At 46.7% G+C, this 23,135-nt stretch overlaps 1 protein-coding gene across 1 annotated transcript in view; it reads left to right on the top strand.

The window, feature by feature from the left end:
- Nucleotides 1-23,135, top strand: part of JAZF1 (JAZF zinc finger 1) — a 333,188-nt gene that overhangs the window by 301,285 nt on the left and 8,768 nt on the right. Inside the window, exon 4 of the mRNA XM_027539410.1 lies at nucleotides 21,377-21,546. Coding sequence (XP_027395211.1) covers nucleotides 21,377-21,546 — 170 coding nt within the window. The remainder of the gene's footprint in view (nucleotides 1-21,376; nucleotides 21,547-23,135) is intronic.

Genomic DNA, 23,135 nt, shown 5'->3' with positions numbered 1-23,135 from the left:
AAGTTTTGATAGCTCTTACGACAACAGCATTGATGAGACTGGAAAATGGAAACACACACTTTGGAGGGGGTGGTGCAGAACGGGCAGGGGCTGTCCTGAGCCCCCTCAGATCTCTCCTAAGCCTAGGTGTAACTGAACTCTAGCAAGTCCTGTGCAGTTGGTTTTCAGAAATAATGTTAAAACAGATTACCTAAGGAGGAAACCAAATCCAGATATACAATTTATGGAAAGAAAAATCAGTTACGGAAGGAGATAGAAGAGAGCTCCTCAGGTGTCTACGCCAGCCTGGTGAGGGGCATTAGAGTTAGCTCTGTGTGCCCGCCTGGAGGAGTAAGAATGCAGTGTTAGTCACTGCATCAGGACATCTAGATGCATCAGGATGTCTAGAATGTGTGCGTGCTTCGTGTGCATGCTCAGTTGCTCAGTCATGTCCAGCTCTGTGCAACCCAATGGACTGGAGCCCACCAGGGTCCTCTGGCCATGGGATTATTCAGGCAAGAATACTGGAGAGGGTTGTCATTTCCTCTTCCAGGGGATCTTCCTGACTCTTGGGTGCTTTGCCAAGCATGTTATTCACATTCCCATTTTATATATGAATGGAAACCAGACGTTCAGAGATGTTAACTGACTTACCCAAGGGCACATAGTAAGATTGGGTATCTGGATTTTAACCCAGGTCTGCCTTTCTCCAAAGCCCACTCCTGTGGGCTGTCCTCTCTCCGACTCCTGACAATGTGCTATAGGACTGTAATCCATTTATGTGCCTTTCAGCAGTGCTAAGGACTCCTTTGCTCCTAGAATGTTATTTTTCAGGAGACAGATGATGAAATCCACACAGAATGCCAGGTTGCCCGATAGAGTCAAGTTTGGTGTGTACACAGCCTTGGGGTGGGGAGTCACAGGGAGGCTTTTTGGAGGGAATAATAGCCAATGTGAGTGTTAAGAATGAGTATCTCCTAGTCAGATGAAAAAGAAGAGGGTATATTCAGCTGGCTGGTTCAAATGGGTGGGGAGGGAGAAAAATGCCCAGAAGACAAGAGTTTGCCCAGCTGTGTAATGTGAAGCTATTGGAGGGTTTTAAGCAGGAGACTGTTGTGGTTGGCTTTATATTTTTAAAAGATTATTCTGACAGATGAATGAATATTGGGTGGGGATATCTACTGAAGCAGTAGGAGAGGTAGCAATAATGGGACCAGAATAATGAGGGGACGTGGGTGGACTCTGGATACATTGGAATAGAGCCTGGAGGACTTGCATGAGGATCCGGAGGAGGAAAGAGAGGAGTGACCCCTGGCTTCTTTGCTGGAACAGCTGAGTGGATGGTGGAACCATTTCCTGGGTTGGGGGTTGAGGCACAGGAGCAGGTTTTCTAGGGTGGTGCACAAGCAAGAATTCTCTTTTAGAATCAGAAAAAAGAAAATGTAGTGGCTTGGTCGTGTCTGACTCTTTGTGACCCCATGGACCAGGCTTCTCTTTCCATGGAATTCTCCAGGCAAGAATACTGGAATGGGTTGCCATTTCCTTCTCCAGGGGATCTTCCCGACCTAGCAGATTCTTTACTCTCTGAGCTACCAGGGAAGCCCTTAGAATCAAAACATGACCTTAAATCACCCACCAACCACCTCTGTCATGGTACACTGTTTTTCAGAAGTTCCCTGACTTTCTCAGTGACCTTAGAGAATCTTAAAAATATGGATTCCTGGTACCTGCCCTAGATTTCTTGAGCCAAATTCCAGAAATAGAGCCAGAAATTGGCAGCTTTCAGCGGCTTCCAGGTAACTTTAGCACTGCTAGCCCACTACGAGTTCAGGGACATCGTTTGTGAACCACTGCTCTATTTCATAGTTGCCAGGGCCAGTCGTGATGATCTGAAGGCCATTTGAGCAATATTGCTGCCCAGATGTAAAACCTGTGTTGCCCATACCATCTCTCCCATCTCTCTTTCCCCAGTGAATCACAAGCCACTTCCCCTGATAGGTCATTCTTAAACTAAAGGTTTGCTGATGGGCTGATTCAGACTGTGCTGTTTTGATGATGTTCCCACAATGTCAGGCATATCCTAACAAGTGGGGAACCCTTGAAAGAGTGGTATTTCCCGAAATGACGGGAATGTTCCTGTATATACATGTTTTTCCTAAGAACCCAAGACTCTGATATCTGTCTGAATGGTCTGGTCCTCATAAATCTGTGGGTTGGTTCTGGAAATCCCACAAGCCTGGGCTTTCTTGAGAGATTTATGGCCCTTCCCGCTCGTCGGGGCCAGGAATAACATCGCAGCTCCCTCGGCACTTCTGGTTTTCATCCCTGAGGGGGTGGCAAGGGAAGGGAAAGGTGTGCTGAATCAATACCACTTTGAGAGAAGACTGTCCAGACTTATTTTCCAAAACCTCAGAAAAAGCTCCATGTTCTATTAAGTGTATAACAGTGTTCTGCCCTCTCCACCCCTCTCCCTGGGGTTTCCCTGGCCTCATCTCCTCTCCTGGGCTGGATTCTGTGGTGAGGGAGCTGGCTTGAGCCCACAGACACACTGCAAGATGGGACCGATCCCCTTGAGCAGCGGCCTTAGACCTTTGGCAGGCAAAGTGATGCTGAACTTTTAGATAAGCTCATTGACACTGTGTTTTAAGATTATTCCAAAATAATGTCATTTCATTTCCTCTCACCCTGACCAAGAAAAGGGACAAACTAACATGGCCATTCCAATTATATTCCCACACCTGGAAAATCTGTTTGATCAAATTACATGTTATGTTGATGGAAGGCAAGTATGACTGATTTTTAGTCCATATAATACTTGACCCAAAGTATCTGCATATACCTTAGCAGAATATCAGACAAGAATTTAAAAATATTATACCAACTCTCTAGAAGGTAGATGGTCAGGGAGCTGGGTCTAATGACTATGACTGGCAGATCCAGTGCTGAGGTCTGCAGGGGATGCAGAGATGAGTGAAAAAAGATCAGAGCCTTCAGGGAGATAAAAATCTAGTTGCAAAGGAAGATGAGTGTGCAAATAAAGTTCCTATCAGACCCTGAACCTGAGAGCCTTAAATTACGTTTATAGTGGTCAAAGAAGTCACTTTTACTTGGCAACAATTCAGTTAGCATTTCATTACCTGGGGAAAGTCGCTTTGGAGCAAGGCGTTTAAGGATGAGTACAGATAAGGGTTAGAGGGTGGGGGTTGTGTATTCCAAGATCCCAGACTTAGCTGGGTAACACAGAGATGGTTTGGGGACCAGTGATGGTTTCCACACTAATTTGATTGGTGTATTGAACTCACAGAGCATACATCTGGGTATAAGAACCTTAAATGCTAGGTTAAGGAATTTGTATTTAATAGACTTGGCAGTGGGGAAACATTTTTAATAAGAGAGGCAACTCTTGCTATCAAACAAGAGTGATATTATGAGGCTCTTTGGGGGAATGTTAACTAAGCAGCAGAAGGAAGATGACTTGGAGGGCAAAGAGGCTGGGGCCTGATGTATCAGGGAGGAGGTTTTTTTCAATAGCCAGGGTGAGGGTATGGAAATAGATTTGGTTTTCTTGATGAAGTTTCTGCATGTTGGACGGGAAATGACTTGATGTGGAAGACTTTCCAGCACTGTTCTGCGTCACCCACGAATCCCTCCCGGTTGATAGAAACCTGCCCACTGGCTCAAACAGAAGTAAACCTCGCAGACATTGGAATGTTTATGTTCGGCCCAAAATGGCTCTGGTTTTTTACACAGCCGTAAAGTGTATTTAACTCCCAAATATAAAACACTTCTTGACTACTGTTTCATAGCTTCATAAAATGGGGCTCAATTGTGTAGGTGCTCTGTGTTGTCATCCCCTATCTTTCTACGCAAATCTGTTTCCTGAGATTGTTATTCCAGCGGAAAAAAAAAATTCAACCCAGCATAAACTACCTTTTTTACAAGCAGCCGTAAGAAGCAAGCCCCGAAGACAATGAGGAGCCTCCACGTTTATATTTTTAACCCAACATTACAGCTCTAACTAGGAGGAATGCAAAATTGCTTTAATTATGAATGTTTTTCATTGTGGTTGTGAGTGTAAGTCAGTAACAGATGTTCATTTTCCCCCAGCTCAACTGTTTTTAATTCTTTCTTGAACATGAAGAGAGAAATCTTTAAACATGAGCCAAAGTTCAATTAACATCCCTGGCTGAGGGTGGAAAATGCCCGACTTTGTTTTTTTCTCGGCTGTATACCTGCTTTGGCTGCCTGTGCCACAGAGGACCAGGGGAAAGAGTCCAGCTGGCACGGGTTTTATGACTGCAAAGTTAATTTGCAGAATAAGCCTTGGGCAGGAGGGGTCTGTGCGACCTTTTATATATTTATTTATTTGCTCTCTTTCAGGTATAAATAAAATTGCACTGTAAAACACTGCCGCTTAATTGCAGGAAGCCTTGTGCATTTTCTTGTTGTTGTTGTAGTTCTGCGGGTGGTTAAGAGCCTGCATTTTCTTTATATGGAGTTGTAGAAATCTCGTGTAAGAATATGTTTACAGCCAAGGTGTGTGACTCGGTTTATCATGTTTTTCCTGTACTCTGTGGAACAGACGGCTGTTCATTATTGAAAGAACTTTTTCTGCAACTCACAGAGCGGTTGTGGGGGGAACGTTTATTGAGAATGCAGAATGATTCCAGAGTCTGTGGCACTCTGACTAGAAGGCCTCAGCAGCACCCAGTGCCCTGATCTGACAGCAGTTGGCTTTAGACCCTAGAAGTACAGATTTCGGCTGCATTTTCTGAAGTGCATCCTGCTGACAGAGCACATGCCTGTGATGAGTTTCCATGAGGCAGAACCACGACTTCATACATTCATTCTGAAACCCACCCCAAAAGATCGGCACCATCATGTCATTTACGTTTGTGGTTTCGCTTTCTAAACTTTCACCTTGTATTGGGTTGGCCAAAAAGTTTAGAAAGCGAAACCACAAATGTAAATGACATGATGGTGCCGATCTTTTGGGGTGGGTTTCAGAATGAATGTATGAAGTCGTGGTTCTGCCTCAGATGATCAAATGGAAACTCATCATGATTTACTGGCAGTGGGTGTAGAGAGCACCGCACAGCTTTCAGGATCTTAGTTCTCCAACCAGGGATCAAACCCAGGCCCCCTGCAGTGAAAACATGGAGTTGTAATCACTGAACCACCAAGGAATTCCCCACTTTCACCTTTTAGGAAAAAAAAAGCCATGTGTTTCTCCTGGATGCTAAAACTTGAAAGTTATGCCTCTGAAGTCTTCTGAAAGGGCCTCTCATAAATGCAGAATGTGCAGGTTGCTCGGGTTCTGATGACGTTGCCCACGCCAGAGGTTTTCTTGTGTCTCCCCAAAGGCCCGCTGAATATTAGTTCATTAATCCTCATTTAGGCCACTGGCAAATGCTTCCTTTATAGTCTGTGACAAGTGGATTATCCCATTAGGAAATCTGTGGATGACATATGGCTTATAGGATTTGCAAAGAGTCATTGGTTTGTCTTTGGATAAAAAGGAACATCCTCCTGATAGGAGGAAAACCAATTCAAGGGAAGAAGTAGTTAGTAGACCTGAGTTGAAAAATGGGAGGTTGGCTAGGGTGGTAATAATCACATTTGCAAACATCACCCTCCTTTGGCACACAGCACTGGCTGCCTCTCCGAAGTCGACCTTATGCCTCTGGGCCAGGATGGATTTGAAAAACGGATCATCTGGATTTAGTGCCAGCCACAAATCAGACTCCATAATGAAGGAGGAGGAGGAGCATGGGGCAGTAAAGCTGTTCAGTGGCGTGAGAACTTAGAATTGAATATTCTTAGCTTCATCTTTCCCTTGACATTAGAGTGACATTTAGAGAGGTGTGTGTCAACCTCCTCCTCCTTGAATGTTTGTGATTCTGCATCTGTGTATACAGATCATGGTTGGGGGTCACATGGACTTGTCAAAACTACCTCAGAAGCATCAATTTCAACCTGTAGTTTCCAGAACTTGCTCTTTCAGTATCATGAATGGTCCCTGTGAGATGGAAGTTTCTGTTGCCTGGCTTGCAAATGCTGGGTTTTCCATATATTTAACTCAGGCAAGCCACTGACAGGACATCAGCTTGGGGAGGTGGGGGGAGGAGTCCAGGACCTGGCTGTTAGAGTTTTGCCCCTGCCTGGACCTTTGCTAAGTATGTGACCAAGGACACGTCACCTCCACCAGCCTCAGTGCATCTGTCCTCAGTGATGTCCCCGTAACAGGGGAGATGGGCACGAAAGACCTGAGGTCGTTTCCAGGTATCCTTGCAAGGTCTTGCAGGGTATATTCTTTTATGACCTAGCATTGACAGCTTATAAAGGCCAAGCTTGGGTGTTTTAAAGTCAGTCGGAAAGTAAGTATAGACGGTACACTCAGGACTTAGAGGTGTAGGAGAAAAGCTCCAAACAGCTCAGGCTCTTTGGGAACTTAAAGCAGAGCTGGAAGGCATTTATGACAGGAGCAGGTAGAGACCAGAGCAAGGGAGTAGGGCAGGAGCTGAGCGAGATGCTGAGTTAGGGCCGTGAAAACACCTCCTGCCGAGGAGAGAAGCTAACGGGGGTTGGGGGCAGGCGTCGGGGTGGGGGGCTCTTTTAATGAGGCTAGAGGGCTGGGGCCAGCTTGTGGAGGGCCTCGGAAGACAAAATACAGAAATTCAAAATAAAGTCTTCCTTTATTTTGCATAGAGGATCAGATCTTGGTACAGAAATGCCATTTCCTAACTGTAAACATGAAATAAATGGCAAAAGGACAGTGAGATGGTATCTTATGTCACTGGGTTTCTATTTTTTGTTTTTAATGGACAAAGCCGCCTTCCTCCCACATGAAAATGGCAGGTGGGGCGTCTTCCTGACCTGCTCTGTCCCGAATCATTTTGGAAAATGGGCCAGAAGCAGTTCTCAGCACCCACCCCCTCCATGGGATTTGCACACAAGGAAGCCACCCAAACAGAAGCCCCTGCTGCAGTTTGATAGTCCGTCTTGGAGACTCTAGAGAGGAAGGGGAGGAGTCTGTTTATGCCACAGTTCTGCGTGTCCACTTTGGTGCCTTCAAGATATAGCCGTCTAGGGTCTCAGAAATCTCTGGTCCATCCTCATCCATTATATTAAAAATTCCCATCCAGACCAGTCACAGGCAGTAACAGGCACAATAGAATTCAAGCGCCTGATGATTTTGGAATCCAAACTGTAAATAGATCATCCATCACATTTCCATATGAGTTTGGGCCAAGCAGACAGATCTTTTGTTACTTCTGTTGCAGCCTGTCCGGGGACCAATAGCCGTGGTTTATTAGGCCAGAACTGTTCCTGTTTTCAACTATCAATAGATGTCTAATAATAAACCCTTAGTCTTGTTACTAAGCCATGGGAAAACATCTTGTTTATCACCATGTGACGCTTATATGGCATCATTCGGTTAAGTGTGACATACTTACTGTAAACACAGTGAGAGGAAGCACTCTGCCTGTGTAGGATTTCTGTACAACAATGCCTGTGTCCAGGGAACCCTGAAGTGACCCGGGGAGGGGCAAGGATGGAGGAGAGGAAGGAGCCCACCACCTCTGTTTTGGACAAGGAAGGAAGAGGTTGTGTGACCAGGTCTGTGCTGAGCTCGTCCTCTGCTGGGCACCGTGAAAAGCCTTTTCTGTGTTCCAGCTCAGCCCTCACCACACTGTCAGGCCGATCCTGCTGCAGGCCTCTTTGTTCAAGTGGGGTAACAGGGCTTAAAGAAGACTGCTACATTTCCTGGGATCCCACAAAGAGGATCTGAATTTTGGCTTCTGAGTCTAAGAACCATGTTCCTGCCACCAAGCAGCCCCTCGCAGCCAAAGTTAATGCATATGATGTCACAGCAACAGGGAGAACTCAGAGCCACTTCTGAAGTCAACTCTGATCAACTGAAAGGAAGCCAGCCTTCCAGGGATGTGGTATCATGTCTTTGTCACAGAACATCTGTAGGATGGACTAGGACAGAGTAGCCAAGGGAGTCCACTGCCAGGCCATGGCAGGCCACATTCTTGTCCAAAGTGAAGGGAGTACAGGGGGATTGACCCACAACAACACACAGGGAAGGTGAATCTAGTGGACAGTGACCAGGTGGCCAACACACAGGCTAGAGCAGGCTGGAGGAGAGGCAGGAGGGCAGGAAGCAGCCCCACGTGGAACATGGGAGCTGGGCCTGAGGGTCCCTAACCCACGGGGCAGGAACCAGCCATGGACGCAGGAGTGAGAGTGGGCAGGGGAAACCAGGCAACTTCATAGACCCCTGCTGCTCCTGGGGTTCTGGAAATACTAAGAGAGTGCTGAGTGCCAGGTGCTGGTTTAAGCACTTACCTATATGTTGATTCATTGAATTGTCTGATGTGGGTTCTTAGGCAAAGAAAACTTGAGCGAGTGTCCCAAGGTCAGTGAACAATCGGTGAAGGAGGTGGCATCGGGATCCAGGCTGTTGGGCTCCAAAGTGTGTGCTCATGGTCATGTGAGATATTGCCAGAAAAATAGAAATAGAGGAGAAAGCATCATTAAGGTCACTGGATGCTCACTCTGCGACCTTGGACTTCAAGGTCTGCTGCAACACTGGGGCCCAGGAGAAGCTGGATAAAATCGTATAGGGAATGGAAAATGCCAGAAGCAGAAGCCACGCTGTCCTCGTCTCACTCGACCCCTTACCCTCATGCAAAAAATCAGACTACTTTTTATAGCACACTTAACACAATCTGTTTGACCGGGAAGTTCTTGCCCCTGCAGTTTCTCCCAATCGCTTTTGTCGAGGTTTGTCACCCAGGCAACGTTTCACCAGATTTAAGTGTGGCCCTGACGATTATGGAGGCAGCCTGCGATGTGCAGTATGTAAAAATGACATCCCGGGGCTCTCAGGAAGCTGCCCGGTTATGAAGCCAAATAGCCTTCTTAAAAATCAGAAGTGCTCTCATAAAACTCGTTTTTCATGCGGCCCAGGCTGTGGGTTCCACATGGGACAAAGTGTGAAACAAAGCTTTTACGGGAGACCTCCGAGATTCCTGTGAACTTTCAGTGACTCTTCATGACATTCTTCCCCAGAGAAGCACACCATATTTTCTGCGGTGGCTCGTTTCCACGTCCTCGGCTGGGTCTGAAAGAGACGGTTACTCTGATGCAGCAGAAACGGGTTTTTGCCAGTGGACCCTGATTATTTCTTATCTTGATTATTGCATCTTTCTTCTTGATGTCCATCATCCTCCTTTTCCCAACCCTACCCTCTGAGCTTTCTCTTGGCATAAAAATATCCACCCTGCATGTACGTATAACACATTAAATCTGTGTTAGAAAGGAAAACACCATTCCTGTAACCAGCCCTGGCAAGTGCCTCTGTACCACAGAGAAGGCTGCACTTGTTTCAGAAAGACAGTCCTCTGCTCTCATTGTTTCCAGAATTCACATTATTGAGAGCAGGGCACGCCCTCGCTGCAGGAACCCACAGTGCAGAAATGAGCCACTGGGGGGCCCTCATCTCACTGCACACCTTGAAGGCAGAGAGATTGCATGTCTCTTTCACCCCCAGGTCTCCAGGACTGTGGGTGAATTAATGAAAAATAAGTTCAGCCATATAACCCCGAATCAGCCATTTGTTTATTTCTGACAGCATAAGAAAGCAGTATTCTCATCCATTGTATTAAAAGGGCAAACTATATCTTAGGCATTTTTGTCCATGCATTTTAGACAGATGACTCTAACCAGATGATTTCTCACTGGCTTTGTCCATACCTGGCCTTTTCTTTCAAGTCTAGACAGTTTTAAATTACTGATCAAAACAATAATACCATCCAGAGCTAATATACAGAACTGAATGCCACGAATTAATGTCCCCACTTTATACATATTAGTGGTGATGGTGTAGTTGCTAAGTCTACTATCCAACTCTTGTGAGCCCATGGACTGTAGCAGGCCAGGCTCCTCTGTCCTTGGGGTTTCCTAGGCAAGAGTGTTGGAGTGGACCACCATTTCCTTCTCCATCTCACCACAGCCCTATGAAGTTAGTTCCAGTTTTTTCCATTTCACAGATGCGTTGAAGGTGGAATATTGAGTCTGAGGGTGGCTTCCCAGGTGACACAGTGGTAAAGAATCTGCCTGCAATGCAGGAGACTCAAGAAATGCAGGTTTGATCCCTGGGTGGGGAAGATCCCAGGAGGAGGAAATGGCAGTATTTCCTCCAGTATTCTTGCCTTGAAAATCCCACGGACAGAGGAGTCTGGTAGAGGGCACCAGATGGTAATAGCAGAGCCAGATCCTAATACAGGCAGCCTGCTCCCAGGTCCCTGAATTACCTGCCCCAACGCAGCCTCTGGCTGGGATCCAGCTGGTTTCATAGTTGTATTCATCAGGTTTAATGGGAGATAGAGCGTTGTGTACGTGCATCGTACAGATTGTGATCCCTGATGGCGTCACTGTTCCTCTTATTTTGTTATATACAAATGGTAGTGTGTATTACATAAGCACAATTACGAAGCGCAGAGTCTGTATGTTACATACACATCCCTGTGTGCATTGTGGCACGTGGTTCCATCCCTCCAGTGCTCAGGGCCTCTGCCATAGATACCTTCATCCCACAAGGACTGGCGGAGCCCTGTTCACAGTGCACACCATGCTGGGTACTGGGGTTTGGGGACAGTTAGAGCAGCCCAGCCTTGAGGAACCCACAGTCTGACAGCCATCTCCCAGGAGACACAAGAGGGTGATAGGCAGGACAAGCCAGTCACCCTTGGACACACCCACACCCCCCTTCCAGGCTCCCCTGTGCCTCCTTCACAGGACTGAGCAGGCCTGATTCTCTGAGTCTGGACACACCCTCACGGGCACCTGCTTGCTGGCCAGCCCTTCTTAGCTCAGCTGCAAGGTTTGAAACTCAGAGAACCTATTCTATTTGGCAATCTGACAACAACTGGTAAGAGAGTCCAGGGTGCCCTGTAGGACCCTTTTTAAAAGAGCCCAGTGGGTGACTTAGGACCATGTCTTAGAACTAGATTTCACCCACCTTGCAAACAAAGATTGGCTTCCCTAGAGAATATTCAAAAAGAATGAGAAGTGGCATGGGCCAGAAGGACACCTGAAATGGTGAAGAGCTGTCATCATACTTTCTCTCCATGATACACCTCTGTCACTTTCACAGTGAGATCTTGTCTGTGTCCTCCTGGTGGGCCTGAGGTCGGCTTGCCAACAGCCCACCTCCCCTGTTCGTTTGTAGGTTCCTGCTAGCTGACACAGTGCCTTACTGGCAGGCACCAAAAATGACCTTTCTCTTCTATTTCAGCCTCTCTATACCCTATTAAAATGTCAGTTAAAAATTGTTTGATTCCCCCCCCTCCCCGGAAATGAATGTTGGTTCTTGTAGAAAGAAGCTCTATACTGGTGGTTAAAAACGGCTTCATGTTTTTCTTACTGTGACATGTAGTCAGAAGAATCTTTACACTGAGACACACACCTGAAACAAGTTTTACAAACACATCTTATACTCTGATACTTTCTATTCCATTCTGTCCATTTAAAAAAAATAATAATTCTAATTATGCCCCACAAAAATGACTTCACGACCCACTTAGGAGTCACAATTTGAAAACATTGGGACTCTGCATCGGAAATAGGTCTTGAGAGTTGCCTGTTGTGACAAGAAACCTTTATGTTAAATCTTAGTGAATCTCAAGCAGCATCTGGAAGGTTCAGGGGAAAGAGCCATTTTAATCTCCCCTCAAAGTGAAATAGCAGAGCTGATGTGGGTAGGAGGTGGGGCGGCGATGTTACCGAGATCCTTGCAATACTGAAGGGACGTCCTTGTTTCTTATTGTTCATTTTGTTTTCCCTGAAAAATAGCCAGAATATGAGAACAATAAAGGAGACAAGATGTTTTCTTGTGCTTTGGGGGTAGTTTGTTTCTCTTCTCACCAAGATGGAGAGCTGGGGAATTAGGTACCAAAACTCAGTCAGGAACAAACTGCAGGGGCTTGACTGCAAACTGAGCGGGTGAGAGAAGAACAGAGGCTTCTCTGAAGCCTCAAGGAGAAAGAAGAAGAGGACGGAGGCAAAATAAGAAAGCACTGATAAGAAAACGGTTAGTTTTCCCTTTACATCTTTTTCTGGCAATGTGCCTATTCAAATAGAGGATTTCTTACACTCGCTTGGTGGAGTTGTTTTAAAATCTGAACACCCAGGTTTTAGAAGCAGCTGATTTCCATCACCTTAACCCTAAGGCTTCCATAAAGCTTAAGATTCCGTAGATCTTAACCTTAATTCAATCATGGGCTGTGGAGTGAGAGTGACAAGGAAGGAGCCAGGAGCAGGGTCACAGCTTCCGAGCACTGCTCAGCCCTTCGGTGATGGCAGTCATGTCATGGTGGCTGGGCGGCAGTCAGGGCTGTGCGGTCCTGGCCAGTTTGGGGGTGGCGGCCTCCACATCCCTCCAGCGTTCCCCTTGTTATGAGTGTACCAGCAGGAGTGCGGCTGCCTGTGACCACATCATCAACTCGTCAAAAATCAACACAATGGAAGGTGATGGGGGCCTGGACTTCTGCATCTCATCTGTCTTGAAGTGGCAGACCCTGGATGTCAGATACCCAGCCGCGTGTGCATCTCCACAATGCCTTCATCACTTGCAGTGTCCACACACAACCCTGTTACGTGGTTAGAAAACAGTGACCTGGTGTCAGGAGGCCTGTTTCGTCTTTGCCTTTCCTTTGTGTGTTTAACAAATACATTCCGTGTGACTTGGGTGTGCCAGGTACTCTCAAGGCCACCGTGAGTTCAGTGACATGCGTTTGAACATACTGAGAGATGTGCACTTCCATTCGGGTGGATTCAAGTTATTAGTGGGACCATAGGCAGGTTAGGAAGACAAGCTCTAGAGCTAAGACGGCTAGAGTAGAACCCTTGCTCTGCCACGGAAGAGCTTTGTGACCTTAGACAAGGCGCTCTGCCTCTCTGAGCCTTTGTTGTATATAAAATGAAGATATTGTAGTAGGTATCAGCCTCATAGGGCTGTTGTGAGGTTTAAATGAGTGTGCCCCCAGTAAGGGTCAGCTGCCCTTAGGACAGTGATGGTGGACCAAGGAGGTCAAGAATTTTTGAGACTTGGCGATGGTCCCTGGAGCCACTAAGTGTGTCTTCCATTGTAATCACTTGTCAGTTCATTTAGACTGTTGTTGCTTCAGCTCATATCAAGTGGGTCGGTACCAATTAAAGCTAATTATAATTATAATTCTATAAGACAGAAAGGCAACGCTTTGCTAATGTCTTTGCCAGAATTTGACATCCCAAGAGAGTTTTGGTTTGCTGTCACTGCAGTTAGAACTTGTGCATGAATATTAACGATCTGAGTTAAAATTGTGGCATATTGGATTTCTGGGAAAGGTTGACTTGTTTTTATCCGTATGTCACTCTGTTTATGAATACAAAGAACAAGAACACTGTAGGTGCTAGAATGGGTTTGGGGCCATCTTCACAGAGTAGAGGGGTGAGCAGGGGACAGAGGTGGTGGGCAGAGTCTGGAGGGAAGTGGGCTAGATATAAGGTGGTCCTTGTGGCGCATGAGGCACTCAGCTGGCTCCTGGGCATGAAGGGGACTCGTCCAGGTGGGTGGATATGGATATAAGTGTGCACAGGCACTCTGGACCCCCTTGTCTTTTCATATAACTCATGAAATCAACTTTTTACTTCCTTGGCCGACACCCAGGCAGACTCTTCCCGCAGTCCTGTAGAGTATAGTTGCCCTCTGAAATCCTGTCCACTGGGTTTGTTCATTTCCCCAAATGAAATGCTGGCATGAGCTCTTGGGGCCACCCACCCAAAGGTACCTCTGTCAATCACTGTCCTGCCCACCTCCGGCCCCCACAGTGGGGACTGTGCAGCCATGGAGGATGACAATGGAAAGCTCAACCTGAGAAAGATTAGTGGCTGCTAACGCCCACCTGTGACCGTGCAAGGTGAAATTAATTTTCTTGTAGAAATTCTCATGTTGGTAAAGTTATTTGTAAATTGTTTAATGATGCCTAAGAATATGAAAAGCCTGGAAAAATCAACTCATGGGGCTTTTCTTTGCAACACTGGAATGCTAACACCCAGGAGGGCAGGCCCCACACTGAGGTTGAGACTAGCCCTGTGCTTCCCACACCCCAAGCTGGACTCCGTCCCGCTCCTCTCCAGTGCTTCCAGGGCTTCGCTCTGTGTGTCACATCTTTCTGTCAGTCAGGGATATTCCATTCAAAATTAAATAAAAAAGCACAAACTTTGAAACCAAAGACTCAAGTACCAGTCCAGCCTGCCTGTTTCTAACTGGGTGACCTTAGACAGGTCCCTCACCTCCTGAACCCCAACTCTCCCCTTTGCGAAACTGGGGAAACAAAGGTTGGTTCCATGAAAAATACGTCTCCACACTCCAGGCTTACAGGAGCCACCCCACCACCACCACCTAAATGACAAAGGCATCTCCTAACTCCTTCCAGTTCGAGAATGCAAGTGTCAAGCAAAATTTGCTCATTCTTAGGTAGCTACAATTTTTATTAAATCCAGTAGGCACAGGTAAGTTTAGGTATGGAAGTATTTGCTAGAAGTTAAGGAACAAATGATTTAAAGCAAAAGTAGGCCAAATTAAAAGAAGCCTGGCATTTTGGCTATCATGCTTTTGTGCATCCCTCAAAGCTTCATATTGTGCCCATTAGTGCAGTAAAAATGACAGTGCTTAAGGGAGAACTAGGGTTGGGCTGAGCCTTAAAGCCATGGGACTTTGTAACCAGAGCATCAGTGAAAACAGTAATCATCCTAACAGAATAATTGCTTGGCTGAATCCCCACTGTAAATCCCCCCTGGCACATCCCCCCAGCATCCCAGTCCTCTGACCTTTGTCCTTGGGATGCAGATCTTTGCGGGTGTTCTCTCTCCTAGGAGAGCAAGTTCATCCAAATCAGAAATCTCACCCAGTCGGTTTTTGTTGTAAAATACAAGGGCGCTGTTTCTGCAGTTCTTGTCCCTGTGCTGTCGGCCCTCTCAGGTGCTATAGCCCAGAGGAAAGGCTGGCACTTCTGGAAGAACAGCGGCCATTGCTCTAAAGAAGCCACGGCTGTGGGTTTTTCATCTGCTTTTCCTACTGAAGGCCTTCAGGCTTTCCCTTTAGTTATGAGAATGCCGTCTTCTCGACCCTTCGAGAGAGTCAGCGTGGGGAGAGCTGCTGGCCTGTGGCAGGTTTTCTGTTTTGTGCTTAAGCACTTGTCTTTTTCAGTTGGCATTGCCAAGGCTTAGAGCTGACTTGTGGAAAGGAAAGGGCGGGGGTGGAGAGATGCAGATGAACCAGTGCTCGTGCCACAGCATAGATTTACCCTGCTGGAGTCCCCAGCCAGCAGCCCTGGAGAGATAGACCTGTGAGATAAACCACCGAACACCTCTCACTTCTGCGATGTTAACTTGAGGGTGGAGTCAAGGGCTTGTCAAGTTCCTTCTCGTTGCAAAATTGCGACTCACCAACTCACTGTTCCCCAACCCTGCTTCTGAGAGGACACCTGCCAGCCCGTCCCCAGACACCTGCTCTGGGCCCAGGGAGTGAATTATTCTTGTGACTCGCATGCTTTCCTCACACCTACCTGCCCCAATCACTCCCAGCTACAAGAATGGGTGTTGGGGGTCTTTTCCTTTTTTACACAGAAGAATGCTTTATAATTAATGAACATTTTATGGATTCTGGGTGATGAGGGCTCAGAACCAGGAGCCTGGCTTGATTCTGCGTCCTCCCTCTGCTGGCTGGAGCCCAGCACCACCTCTGCTAGACTGACAGGACAGAGATCACACGTGCCTCCAGGATCACCTGCTCAGCCAAGATCAGGGTTAATGAATGAGCATATGCATTCCTTAACACCCCATCCTGCTTCCCTGGAACAATCCAAAAGCTCACTGGAATGTGATGGCCTCAAAGCAGGCAGTGATGGGCCTGTTTGACCCCTCCCGCTGGCCTGAAGGGCAGTGGGCTCCAGAGTAGGTACACAGGACAGTCCATAAGGTGGAGGAAGGAGATATGGAATCTTTACACTTACTAAGTAAAATATTTCTCATGTTATTATGTATATTTATTAAACTATCAAGATTGCCAGGAGAAATATCAATAACCTCAGATATGCCGATGGCACCACCCTCGTGGTAGAAAGCAAAGAAGAACTAAAGAGCCTCTTGATGAAAGTGAGAGAGGTGCCGGGGACCAGCCCCGGCTGAACCAGGGTATTCGAAGGAGAGACGGCGTAGGCGAAGATCAGGAAACAATTGCTTAATTAAACGTTAATTAAGGATATAAAGAGTAATAGAATGAGGATAGCTCAGTAGGAAAATTCAGTGGAGAAGAGAGGCTGAAATAAGGATAGCTCAGTGAGGAAATTCAGTGTAGAAAAGAGGCTGAATAATTCAGCCAGAAGGTAAGAGAAAGAACGACATGGTGAGACCAAGTTTCGGTGAACAAGGCCCGCACTTTATTTTTCAAAGTAGTTTTTATACCTTAAGTTATGCACAGAGGATAATGGGGGAAGGGGTAGAGTCTTGCAGCAAACCAGGCTTTCTTCCTGCAAACTTATCATATGCAAAAGCTTAGGTGATTTGCATCATCTTCTGGCCCAGAGGCCTGTTAACATTTTAAGACCTTTTCTTCAGAAAACTTATTTTTCTCTAAAGGTGATTGGTCAGGAGCCACCCTCCAGAAGCATTAGATAAAGTTGCATTCCTACAGAGCAAAGGTGTGGTGGGCTACAACAAGAAAAAGAATTAACTCAAGGGTCCCAGGTTACAAACATTAAAGCTACTACTTACACCAATTATATTAACCAATACACTGCCAGGGACACAGCAGGTAAGGGATATGGAAACTTAGCAGCAAACATTGGCCCAACAAGTGAAAATCCCTTCACCAATACAATTTCTAATCAATCTTTTAACTATTCAAAAGAATCTGTGTTTACACAGTTTAGAACATCTCCTGCCTCTCACAGTTGGGAGGCTCTGAACAATCACATGTGGCCGGAAAAACCTATTCAGGCAGGCTAGAGGATTTCCAAAGGAGTTTGTAGGTTAAACACTGTCACACCCAGGAATTATTAACTGGAGCTGTAAGCTAACTTTTTTCAGAGAGGTAGTGGGGGACAGCCCCCCGTAAAGTCAGAGGTGTAGGTGAAAGCACAAAGCAGAAAGTAGGCAGACTCTGGTTTTGGGGGTAGATTGCTCGAGAATTTCCAGGGGGACTCCTGAAGCTCGATCCCGCCTTTGCGTATGCCGAGCCTCCTTCCTCATGACCTTTGTCATGGGCGGAGTTCCTCACGCTGGCTACCGGCAGTGATAGAATTCCAGTTGAGCTATTCCAGATCCTGAAAAGTGCTGCACTCAATATGCAATATGCACTCAATATGCAATATGCCGGCTCCCGGCAGAGAGGAGAGTGAAAAAGCTGGCTTAAAACACAACATTAAAAAAACTAAGATCATGGCACCCGGCCCCATGGCAAATAGATGGGGAAACAGTGGAAACAGTGACAGATTTTATTTTCTTGGGCTCCAAAATCACTGCTGATGGTGACTGCAAACGTGAAGTTAAAGGACACTTGCTCCTTGGAAGGAAAGTTATGACCAGCCTAGATAGCATATTAAAAAGCAGAGACATTACTTTGCCAACAAAGGTCCATCTAGTCAAGGCTATGGTTTTTCCAGTGGTCATGTATGGATGTGAGAGTAGGACTGTAAAGAAAGCTGAGTGCCGAAGAATTGAGGCTTTTGAACTGTGGTGTTGGAGAAGACTCTTGAGAGTCCCTTGGACTGCAAGGAGATCCAACCAGTCAATCCTCAAGAAAATCAGTCCTGAATATTCATTGGAAGGACTAATGCTGAAGCTGAAACTCCAGTACTTTGGCCACCTGATGCAAAGAACTGACTCACTGGAAAAGACCCTGATGCTGGAAAAGATTGAAGGCAGGAAAAGGGGGCGCAGAGAGGATGAGATGGTTGGATGGCATCACTGACTGGATGGACATGAATGTGAGTGAGCTCCGGGAGTTGGTGATGGACAGGGAAGCCTGGCATGCTGCAGTCCATGGGGTCGCAAAGAGTCAGACAAGACTGAGCGACTGAACTGATTAAACTATTTAATCCTCATCCTTTTATTTGCTTATCTGTTTTACACAGTAATATATTAGTAAATGTTGTTGTTCAGTCTGTTCTAAATCCTTTTAAAAGCAGGAACTCAATTGGCCCTCACAACAACCTTAAGAGGTTGTAGTATTATCAGTCCATTTTACAGATGAGGAACCTAAAGCTCAGAGAGGTTACATCACTTGCCTGGGGTCACACAGCTTATCTGTGGCAGCACCATGGATCACGTGGGCTCCCAGACTGGCCCCTGTAGATGTGTCTGCATGAACAGTCCTCAGTGAGCACCATGCCTCTCTTGTGATATGGAATCCTTCTTGTAGTTTTTCTACTGGAGATTCCCAAACCTCTGAATTTTCTTATTTTTTGTTTGGTTTCACAACAGGCTTTTCTAAAAAACAGTATCATTTTACGTGTAATATTATAGGGTAGTATTATTACAAAAGCGATATTACACTGTCTTCATTTTTATTTATTTTTGGCTGCACTGGATTTTCACTGCTGCACGAGAGCTTTCTCTAGTGACTAGCAGGGGTTTCTCTGTTGCGGTGCACGAGCTCCTCACTGCAGTGGCTTCTCTCACTGCGGGGCACAGGCTCCAGGCTCGCTGGCTCAGCAGTTGTGGCACACCGGCTCGGTTGCCCTGAGGCACGTGGAATCCTCCCGGACCAGGGATGGAACCCGTGTCCCCCTGCACTGGCAGGCAGACTCCCACCAATTGTACCACCGGGGAGGTCCTGTCTTGTTTTTTGAGCACTCATTATGGCTTCCTGTGCCAGGTGCTTTATCAACATTAATTTTAACCCTTGAATTAAACTGAAGGGAAGAGTCTTTCCCCCATTTCACAGAAGAGAAAGAAGAGGCCAGGTAGTCACTCAGCTGACTGTCCAGCCAAGGCATAAACCCAGGGCCGTGCACTGCTCAGCTTGTGTTACAGGACAGAACTCAGTAGAAACAGATCCTTCTCGATCCCCATGCCAGGCAGGCAGTTTCACAAAGCACCCAGAGGACCCTGTGGTGTGTGAGCATGCCTATACTCGCAAAGGCATCCTGACATGGATGGTGACTCGTGGTCCCCATTCCTGCAACACTTGGGACTGGATGCCACGTGGTTTCCAAGCAGCTGTGTCTACAGGATCAATCCCTCGGGCCTGGCCCCTTTTGATCCCGAGGAGTTTTGAAGTTTTATCTTCTACTGGGCTTCATTAAGCCCTCGGTTGGTCTGAGGCTTTCTTTCCCACCCCCTGTGCCCCAGTTGTAAATGTTGTGCACTTTTCAGTATTCAGGTTAACAAGTTAGCCCAATTAGATGGGTAAATTAGTCATTCTCACTTTCTCAAGTCCTACTGGAAGAGCTTTGCGAAACAGCATTTATAGTTTTCTAACAAGCAATTTAAAGGACAGCGGCATGTGGCATTTGTTTAAGAGTAAAATGTCCTAAACGGTGCCCTACTGGAAAACAGATTTTGAGATTTGCTCACAGACCGACTCAGGGCCTCGGCAGAGTGGCACCCCTGTGCTGTCTTGATCCCTGGGGTCTCCAGCCAAACACGGCTGGGGGCTTACTGAAACCCACACTGAATGCCAACGCCTCCTTTTGGCCTGGTGGTTTTTTCTGCACTGCCCGAGTTTCTAAACAGGCTGCTTTGAATTCTGAGTGGTAGATGGTGGAGGACCAGAAACATGGAGGTTGAGAAACACCCCCCTCCCCACCGCCCCAGAGAGCTGCTGGCATTGGAGGCCAGGAAAGTGTCACCTGGGGAAAACTGACTCCCTTAATCGCTAATTGAGAATGTGTAAGCTCTTGAAGCACACGGTTCTCAGTTTCTTTGTGTGTATGAGAGTGACAGTCATCCTCACCTCACTGGGTCACCAGAGGGTTAAATGAGATGATGCATCTCACATGCCTAAAACATACGAGGCCCTCGTTCACCTTGAGGTCCCTTCCTCCCTTCCTGGATCCTTTTAAGTGTTCACCTCATGCTGGCGTCCTTGTTCCTGGCTTGACTGGCTCTTCAAACAATCTTATTAATGCCTATTAAAATGAAACCCAATAAAAGTGCCAATATTTGGTGTTGAAATAATTGATGTAGCAGAGGGAGCCCACGGTGAGCACCCAGGCAGGCCCCTGCTGCAATTTAGCTTCACACCTGGGGGATGAATTTCACAACTGTAATTGCTACCATATAATTCTTATTAATGTTGTGCTATAATTCCTATTTATTCCACGAGGCTTGTAAATGCATTAGAACTTGTCAACATATTATTTTACACTGTTTATGATCTGTAGAATTATGTCCTTCAGGATTGTATTGTGCAAAAACTCCACATAAATGGCTGTAGACCTCGTTAAAAAAAAGGGGGGGGGGGGTTGCTTGTTGAAGTGGTTCTCCATCCCCTCCATGCTGAGCAGAAGTTGGTGAGGCAGATTTTTAATTCAGTTCTGAGCAGAGCTCTTAACCTCAGGGTACAAGGGGATCCCGACATGCGTCTTAGCTCTGTGCTGCGGTGGCTCAGCCGGCCCTCCCTCCCAGGAAAGGTGGTGTGTACTGAAAGGCAGGTGCTGTTCACTGGGGACAGGTGTGGTAGGGAATTGTCGGGTCTTCCTCTAGCTGGACCTGCATTCTGATGATGACATTGTGTCCTCAGAGCTCTGGGTGTTTCAGCCCCCTGCCTCCCTAGCTTGGGGTAAAGCCCCCTTTAGTGCCACATTTCTTCGTGGTCTTCCCAGCTCAGCTTATAAAGGAAGAGATCTGAAATGAATTCCCACCAAAGTGTAAATACCTAATGTGTAAAATGTAACCCCCTCCCACAGATTTTTGTATTTACTATGGTGATAAAGCAGGAAAATTAAGGGGACAGGATTCTGTTCATTGGAGTGTCATGTGTATCCTGTGTGTGTGTATGTGCGTGTGTGTGTGTTGGGACAGGGGTTTGTCTGTCGTGGTCGGTTATATTTGGTTTCAGCATCTTTGCAGTCACCTTTGCTGAAGAATTGCATTCACGTTCTTGCACAGCTAACTCCTTACCATGAGCCCTGGGCTCTCTGATGGGAAAACAGATACCCTCCCCCTCAGGGCTGTCCTCGGGACTAGATGCCCTTGCAGTCCCTTAGTGCCCTAGATGTCCTCTTCCAGGGCAGTCGGAGCTGCCTGTCCCCTCACTGCCATGCCTCCTGTCCTAGGGTTAGGTTTAGGGCGAGAGGGACGCTCCTGACGCTCCTTGATTTCTGCTCTGGCCCTGCAGGCAGCGAATACGACGAGGAGGAGGTGGATTATGAGGAGTCAGATAGCGACGAGTCCTGGACCACAGAGAGTGCCATCAGCTCTGAAGCCATCCTCAGCTCCATGTGCATGAACGGAGGGGAGGAGAAGCCTTTTGCCTGCCCGGTTCCTGGATGTAAAAAGAGATACAAGGTAAAAGAAATACCCTCTCGCTTGGCGTAACCAGATGGAAGATGGCAAGCCCTGTGTCAGTCAAGTCTGGGGAGAGGTGCTTCCCTCTGTGGAGCCGATTGGGTGTGTGGCTGCCCTCAGGTCAGGGCTAGCTCTGGTCTCTGGGTGAGTTTTTCCCTTTGCTGATCTGTGCGGGAACTATAGGTCAGGAGATTTTTGTTGTTGTTGTTGTGGGAGGATCATGTTTTTGATATTCTTCAAATTCATGTCAAATCAGGCAGAATATCAAATGTGTTTGCCAAACACTTTTCCCCGTGGCTGGCTCTGCAGGTGGTTCAGAGAGACCACTTTGAAGTCTTAAAAGCCTACAGACGGTTCACAGGGCTCTTTTGGAAAATGTTGTAGGGTATTTTCTTCCAGCTGAGGAAGCCCTTGCCCACTTCCCCCAAATGGCATGAAGAGACGAGGAAAAAGGGGGCCTTTGGTATTTTTCACACCTAACCATCAGCTCTAGCTTTAGCAAAGTCTCTGTAGACGGCCAAAACCTGTGTCTCTGCAGGCCTGACTGGGTGTCAGGGGAGCCAGGGGCACTATATTCTCTGTTGAGAAAAACTCCCAAGGGACAAAACACTGAGAAACACCAATACATTCGGGTCCAGAGGACATTACAAGAAAACAAATCTGCAAACTTTCCCATGAAGCATTAGCAGCTCTTTAAATCCAACTGTGAAAAACTAAAAATCAAAAACAGATTCGGTGCCTGTGATGAGATGCTAATTTCCCCAAAGCTCAGCAGATTGACTATTTCTAAAGAAAGGCTTGAAAAATATGATAGCATAAGCACTTCCTGTATTATTCCCTCTTCAATATGTCTCTGCACGCACACACACACAAGATTATTTCAGTACTTTATACCTGCTCCTGATATTAAAGCATAAAACACAAATGTATCGCAGGTAAGTGGCTCAGGGTTTCACCAACTCTGAACACGATTAAATGTTGATCATGGACAGTCCAGATGAAGCCCCACGATGGAGATGTGAGGTCCCATAAGTGTGTCCTGATGCACTGTGCCGTGTCCCGACTGCACACGTACATTCCTGTGGGTCAGAAGGCATCGTGGTAGTGGAGTGGGGGTAGGAAGAGAATGAAATGGTTACCTCAGGAAGCCAGGAGCCCAAGGGATTGTTCAAGAAGCTACTTTGTCCAGAGGACAGCTCTGCTTGCAGAAAGAGATTTTCTCTTCTTTCTCTATGTGAAAATGGAGAAAGCTGGACAAGGACACTGCTCTTGTATCCTACCTGCCCTCCATGCTTCTCAGGAGCTGGTGCACCGTGCTCCGCTGTCTTGCTGCCTTCTCTCAAGGGTCCAAACACTGTTTTAGGGGTGTCTTACACGTCAGCTAAGTTAAAAGAGGGAGCAAAGTAATAACCCAGACCGCAACTGACTGAAAAACAAAAAATGAGGTAGGGGAATGTAAGCTACACCCTTTATTTTGGCCAAAGAGGATGAAGCCTTCTGTCTTTGCCACCTCTGGCTTCATTTTGTTTTTCCATCCCTTTCCCCTGGTCATTTCTATTTTCTTGTCATTACTCTCTCGCTTCTATTTT

This window comes from Bos indicus x Bos taurus, chromosome 4 (assembly GCF_003369695.1).
Source record: "Bos indicus x Bos taurus breed Angus x Brahman F1 hybrid chromosome 4, Bos_hybrid_MaternalHap_v2.0, whole genome shotgun sequence".
NCBI lineage: Eukaryota > Metazoa > Chordata > Mammalia > Artiodactyla > Bovidae > Bos > Bos indicus x Bos taurus.
The sequence above is the reverse complement of the archived record's forward strand: the minus strand, read 5'-3'. Positions and strand labels throughout refer to the sequence as shown.